This window comes from Lactuca saligna, chromosome 9 (assembly GCF_052625555.1).
Source record: "Lactuca saligna cultivar CGN05327 chromosome 9, ASM5262555v1, whole genome shotgun sequence".
Taxonomy (NCBI): Eukaryota; Viridiplantae; Streptophyta; class Magnoliopsida; order Asterales; family Asteraceae; genus Lactuca; species Lactuca saligna.
This window is the reverse complement of record NC_136425.1, coordinates 198,431,642-198,438,569: the sequence shown is the minus strand read 5'-3', so window position 1 is coordinate 198,438,569 and position 6,928 is coordinate 198,431,642. Positions and strand designations below refer to the sequence as shown.

Sequence of the window (6,928 nt, the reverse complement as noted above, 5' to 3'; positions counted from 1 at the left end):
GCAACTTTAATTTTGTTTAACTTTTCGGGGAAAATGACTCAGGAGGGTAACCAACTGTTGAGTTCATTCTCATTTGGTTACTTTCCTTTTTTTTGTACTCAATATACCATCGAACTTGTTGTTTGTATTCACTATAACCCTTTGACCGACTATCACAGATCAAAAGCCGGTCAAAAGGGTTATGGTGAACCTAAACAACAAGTTCGATGGTATATTGAATAAAAAAAAAAAACGAAATAATTACAATGGCAAAAATTAATTACCACAATATAATTTTCCAAGGTGTGGACTTTGGTGCCTACCTTCTCATATGTCCCAAATGGAATATAGTTTTGCACCGAATTGGTCGGTTTGCGCCGTTTTAGAGTTTCAGATGCGCGCCCAGTCAGTCTCAATCCTGTCTTTCTGGTGATTTTCAAATTTCACCACCGGAAAATATTGATCGATCTTGTAAGGCGTCACACACCAATTCTAATTTACACTTCTTATTGTATTTCCGTCATTGAGTTCGTTTTCGTTTTGCCAAGTGTCCTCTCTGTTTTAATCCATTTTACTCCTTTGATATTCTTTACTACTTTCGAAACCTACATGAACCCTATAAATTCTAAAACGGACATCGAGCCCAACTCAGTTAGGCATCCGACTTCGTTGACTGTATTTGCCTAAATTTCCTATCAAATCGTCAAACTTTTCAGTTATTCAGTTGATGCAGATGCTTGTTTTTGTTATTTTTTCATCCTTACCCATCAAACGAACAACCTATCTCAAATTGGCCCCAACATACATTGTAGCCCTAAACGGAATAGAGTCACGAAAGTGGAAGTTGCTTCTTTATCAGGAGTATAAAGAGACCTTAACGAAAGCTGTTGGGGTAATTTATTTTGCTACAAACTGTAAAAGTTGCAATAACAACAATTAAAAAGTTTACTTGTGATTTTTGGTACAAACAATCAAGTTCACTGGTGATTGTCATGATTAGCCTTTTACTTTCCAAACACTGTATTAAATTTGAGTTTCATACAGTTTCTCTTGGATGCAGCTACTGTATATATATGCATTGCCATGGATGGGAACAATTTAGCTTCTGATCAAGTGATTGCTGAACTCATGGGCATGGGGTTTCAGATTTCAGAGGCTACAAAAGCCATCAAAGAAGTGGGTCCATCTTTAAACAATGCAATTGATTTCATTTTAAATGCTGGCAGTAGAAATCAAGAAGGCACATCAAATGATTCTAGCAAGAAAGTTACTAGGAAAAAAGACTTATCTGCCCCTGGAAAACAGTCGGGTGGGCGAATGCGTCAGTTAAGCATCATGGATCATCTGCAATCTGCAGGAAAACCAAAAGTTAACAAGACATCTCTTGAATCTGAAACATCATTCTCAAGAAGAAAGGTCTTGTCTTTTCATGGAGAAGGGTGTGAAGCCATTCAACAGCCCATTTATTCATCATTCTCCAAAGAAGAACATGTTGGAGAAGATTGGGAACTTAAAGCTAATGCATTGCTGCAGAAGCATTTCGGTTACTCATCCTTAAAGAGATTCCAGAAGGAAGCCTTGGCAGCTTGGATGGCCCACAAAGATTGCCTTGTTCTTGCTGCAACAGGATCAGGTAAAAAAAAGACTTGAATACCCTCATCCCTATAATTGAAAATAGTCTTAGAGAAAGTCCCAAGTTCTTTCACTACCTTTCTTTTTGGAGAATTATTGTCTCATCTTTAGTTCTTTCGTAGGGAAATCTTTATGTTTTCAAATTCCAGCATTATTAACTGGGAAGGTTGTGGTGGTGATATCACCCTTGATAAGTTTGATGCATGATCAGTGCTTGAAACTATCAAAACATGGTGTGTCAGCCTGTTTCCTTGGATCTGGACAGATTGATCACACTGTTGAGGAGAAATCAATGAGAGGGATGTATGAAATCATCTATGTATGCCCTGAGACAATCTTGAGGTTAATGATTTGTTAAATTTTCTATGTTTAATGGATCCCTGTTTTTAAGTATTTCAGGCGAATAAAATCCTAAACATTCTCTTGCAGATTGATAAAACCACTTCAAATCCTTGCAGAAAGACGTGGGATTGCTTTATTTGCAATTGATGAAGTTCACTGTGTCTCCAAATGGGGTCATGATTTTCGACCTGACTACAGGTTTCCTTTTTTACGCTTTGATTCAAGGATTGGTAATGTTGTGACTTTAGAATATATATACATATTTTTTTGACATTTCAGGCGAATGTCTGCACTTAGAGAGAACTTTAGTGCCAAAAAGTTGGATTTCTTGAAGTTTGACATACCAATAATGGCATTAACTGCTACAGCCACCACTTTAGTTTGTGAAGATATTCTCAACTCATTGAAAATGTCAAAGGATCCAAAGATTGTTCTCACATCCTTTTTCCGCCCGAATCTTCGTTTTTCAGTTACTTCTTTCTCTTTTTTTTTCTCATATGAGGAGGGCATTTTCGTCTTTTACACAGATGAGAGATGGAGAGTGAGTCCCGATTTAATCTTGGGTATTGTATTTGTAGGTGAAGCATAGTAAAACATGTTCATCTTCATATGAGAAGGACTTCCATGACTTGATTGAAACATACACAAGAAACCAAAAACACAGTAAAAAGAATATCTTAATCTCACCTGCAAGCTGCAGTTCAGATGGCACAACCAGTCAAGATGAAACAAACAAGAACTGGTTGGATTGTACAGAGGAAAGGGCTTCTTCTGAAACTGATGATGATGATGATGATGTTGATATATCTTTGCCAAATAAAAGTTTAAAGAGAAAAGAACTTTCGGTTGAATATCTTGAAGATGAATGTGACCTACTCCTGGATGCTGATGACTTGGATGGTAGTTTTTATTTATTTTTTGCCTATTTGATGCATGACATGACGGGAATCAGAAGTTGCATTTTTACCCTTAGTGTTAAACATACTTTTCCTGGAAAATTAGATAAAAGCCACTATATTTTGGCCTACTTTTTCGTGTGATTACATATTCATTCATTTCATAACCAGAATTACTGCAGTTACCTGTGGAGAATTCAATGGAAGGTCATCCCCAAGTGTTTGTGGCATACAAGGGAAGAAGACAGAAGTTGAGCAAGGGTCAACAATCATATATGTCCCAACTAGGAAAGATACATTAACCGTAGCTAAGTATCTCTGTAGATTTGGTGTAAAAGCTGCTGCTTATCATGCAAAGGTATATTTTTGTACTTCTTTGTCTTATCATATTTTGAAGCATCTTACTTATTACAACATTGTAGTTTCAGTTTTTGTTTTTTTTTTTTCTCATTAAGGCATTGTACCTTGAAAAATTCATCCACTTGTATGTTCAATTTTTTTTCCTATACTTTGAAAACTATCCAATTATAGCAGTGAAATTTGCTTTGTGTATGGATGACATTGTTATAACTTATAATTGGGAAGATTTTTCAAAGTACTGACTTAATAATAGGAAAAATGAAAGTACTTTGCTATAAAAAACAAACCAATGAAAGTACATTGTTATTGTTTGCATTTAACCATTTTACTTATTGTGATATAGTTTCTTTTCTCTGCTCTTATCAGCTACCAAAATCACATTTAAGACAAGTGCACATGGAATTTCATGAAAATGCTGTACAGGTATGTATCATAAAACTTATTGAAGTATTTGGAAAAGCTCCCAATCATTTATCACCCACAAATATAATGAATTGACATGAAAAGGCAAATGTTTTCAAAATTCAACTTCTTTTTTGAATTCTTCATTCAGGTTGTTGTTGCAACGATTGCTTTTGGTATGGGTATTGACAAACTAAATGTAAGAAGAATTATACACTATGGTTGGCCTCAGGTATCTTCTTGAAACCCTTAAAAATGCTGTAATCACTTTTTAGGGCTAAAATCAATATAGTTTTTTTCACATCTTTCTGTATTGTGGCCTTCTACTTTCATTTCTACAACATTCTACTTTTAACTTTTTTGTCTTGTTGAGGCATTGAATTTAGAATTAGGTTTCTTTAATAAACAAATCAATACAAATACATTACCCTTACTTTTCATACATACTTTTCATGTACAGAGTTTGGAAGCATATTATCAAGAAGCAGGTAGAGCTGGAAGAGATGGAAAATTGGCAGATTGTGGTGAGTGTCTTTTTGTTTTAAGTCATTTAATTATCATGGTTTACCTTAAAAAGAGTTAAAAGTTCCAATATTAACTTTTAGGTCACTCTATTTGATGATTTCAAAGATTTAATCTGTGGTTTATATATAATTATTTGACAATCACAGTTAATTATCTATACTATAACTATCTTATAGCTTTCTGTGTTTTGTTGAATAGTTCTATATGCAAATTTATCAAGAATGCCATCCCTTCTTCCAAACAAAAGAAGTGAAGAACAAACTAAACAAGCATATAAGATGTTATCTGATTGCTTCAGGTTGATCTTCAATATTATCCTTTTCAAGATCTCCATTTTTTATTATAAAATCTCTTTACATTATACTTCATGATTCCCTTTTTATGCTTTTGTAGATACGCTATGAGTACTTATAAATGTCGAGCCCAAATGCTAGTACAATATTTTGGGGAGGATCTTAGCCATGAAACTTGTCGTTTGTATGTCAAATTCTTTGTTATTAAAATTCTTTTTCCTATTTGTGCCTTTTCATTAAAAAAAAATCATCGGTTTTTCTCAGGTGTGATATTTGTGTTAAGGGACCTCCAGAGAAGCAAGATTTGAAAGATGAAGCTCGAGTTCTTATGGGGATCATTGCTGCTCATTATGTGAGTAATTAATAATTAATAATAATAAAAAAGAACAGAATTGAATTCATTAATAAAATAATAGAAATTAGTTTTCTAGTTTTTGTATGAAAAAATGTATGTATTAAAATCCAGGAAAAAAGAAGTCATGTAGAGGGGTCTTATGATGATGATGATGATTATAAGCACAATAGAAGGCAAATGTGGATGGAAATGGAAAATGTCAGGATGATTGTTAGTAAAATCCGGGAACAGGTAATCTAATTGCATTTGAAATCATGATCATAGTTTTTTTTATTAAATTTTTTTACAATTTTGCCCTTGCTAAAATTATCTATGTGCATAATAGAATCCACAACATGCTACTACTGATCTGTTATGGTGGAGAGGTCTGATTCGTATTCTAGAAGACAAAGGGTATCTTAGAGAAGGGGATGAGAAGGTAGTATTTTGAACTGTGTTTGATTTTTAGGATAATGATTCATGTAATCATCTACTAGTCTACATATTTAAAATTATACTTTTTTTTTTGGTATACAGAGACATGTTCAGATAAAATTTCCAGAACCAACTAAACATGGGCTGGAATTTTTGAGGAGCAAATCAGAGGAACCATTTTATGTTTGGCCTGAAGCAGATATGTTGCTTTCCCAAACTATGATGCCCAAATCTTACTCATCTTTTGCAGAATGGGGAAAAGGTTGGGCGGATCCCGAGATTCGTAAGCAGAGGTTAGGAAAAAATCGACCATGGAAACAACCACGCCAAAAGAAGAAACGAAAACAATGCCATTTGGATACAGGAACAGTTCGAGGCAGGTTAGCTGCAAAGCTTTCCAAATAAAATCACAATTGAACTTAACTTCGGATGGGTTTTTGTAAGGTTATCCATTCTTGCATTATGATGGTAGGCAATAATGTTTGCCAGTTTTAGTCTTTATGAAACTGGTATTCTGTCAGGATTTATTGACTTATGTCAATAGCATGTTGAATCCATTCCATGCCCATCTTCGTTCATGACAGGGATGTTTTTGGATCATGAACTTGGAAGGCTACAAGCACTTCCCCACGTCTGATATTTACATATTATAAAAACGAGTTTTGTTTAGTTAAAACATGTTACTTGTTCTCTTGAAAATACCATTCAATTAGCAAATTTTATCAACTCTTATAAAAGCCAATGTTGTTTGTTGACTTTTAACGATGTTAAGTTTCTCAATTTTAATCAAATATAAAACAAAGAAACATTTAGACAAACATTTAAGAGAAATTGAGTAATCTAACCCTTATAAACAACCATTCTAATAAAAATAACCAACAATTTTTTTTTTTTGGTAGAATGATTACTTGATCCAAAATAGCGTATTCCGGTGCACGATGTGTTTCCGAGGTGTGCTCTGGAATACGATATTCCGAAGTATTTATGATATTGTTCCGGAGTGATTGCCGATTGGTGGGGATGAGGTCCGGAATCTGACACTTCATACCTTCCGGACATGAAAAATGTATGTTGAACTGACATTCGGAACGGCCGTACATTCCGGAGTGGTGTTCCAGAGAGATAGATTTAGGGTTTTTCTATGTTTTTCTTCCAAATATGCAATACATTTGTGTTTTAATATATTTGTGTGTTCGATAATTTCCAAAAACGTTCCAGAATGAGTACATATACGAGTTTTTTCGGAGCTCTAGTTTTTAGTGGAGGACAATGACAGTATATCGACGGATGTATGTAGTATCTTGCTCTGGATTACACATGCTTTAATGTAGATATAACCAGTGATATTAACTTCGTTGGGTTAGTTACGTTGGTTGCTTCCAAGTCTAGATTACGTACAAATCAAATTCATCTATCTTTTCAATGTCCTGGATCAAATATAGTTATGCAGATTCTTGGCGATAGTGATGTTAGATATTTTCGTAGTTTTGTTACTACTATGTCTTCCAACACAGTACAATTATTTGTTGTTGATAATGTTATGGATAGTGGTACTAATCGATTTCTTGGGGAAAATTGTTCTGGAAATGGTTCTTCCGGTGCTGGAAGTAACCAAATTTGTAATTTATTACCTATGACAACCAACCATGTTCCTTTTTACAAGGACCCTATACATGGGGATGATTATAGGTCTAAAGGTAAGATTATTGTTCTGGATGACCTTACTGTTG

The 6,928-nt window shown here is 34.3% G+C and overlaps 1 protein-coding gene across 2 annotated transcripts; it reads left to right on the top strand.

Moving 5' to 3' along the window:
- Positions 1–316: 316 nt before the first annotated feature.
- Positions 317–5,876, top strand: RECQSIM (RECQ helicase SIM). 2 transcript variants are annotated; one of them, XM_078974220.1, is made up of 16 exons: positions 317–450; positions 1,040–1,612; positions 1,734–1,953; positions 2,041–2,151; positions 2,233–2,422; positions 2,532–2,853; positions 3,032–3,207; positions 3,576–3,632; positions 3,763–3,843; positions 4,072–4,135; positions 4,335–4,434; positions 4,530–4,613; positions 4,694–4,781; positions 4,896–5,015; positions 5,110–5,202; positions 5,301–5,876. In XM_078974220.1, the coding sequence occupies exons 2-16, from the start codon at positions 1,063–1,065 to the stop codon at positions 5,601–5,603; spliced, it is 2,559 nt and encodes an 852-aa protein (XP_078830346.1). In that variant the 5' UTR covers positions 317–450; positions 1,040–1,062; the 3' UTR covers positions 5,604–5,876. The 2 variants fall into 2 exon arrangements, with proteins under 2 accessions (XP_078830346.1, XP_078830345.1); XM_078974219.1 differs by having other exon boundaries at positions 317–871.
- The last annotated feature ends 1,052 nt before the right edge of the window (positions 5,877–6,928 follow it).

What these genes read in the sequence shown, in the direction of transcription:
- RECQSIM (XM_078974220.1), top strand. Translation starts at nt 1,063, where the DNA reads ATGGATGGGAACAATTTAGCTTCTGATCAAGTGATTGCTGAACTCATG. An exon ending in GCCCGAATCTTCGTTTTTCA is followed by an intron (nt 2,423 to 2,531) that starts GTTACTTCTTTC and finishes TTGTATTTGTAG; the next exon opens with GTGAAGCATAGTAAAACATG. An exon ending in ATGTTATCTGATTGCTTCAG is followed by an intron (nt 4,435 to 4,529) that starts GTTGATCTTCAA and finishes ATGCTTTTGTAG; the next exon opens with ATACGCTATGAGTACTTATA.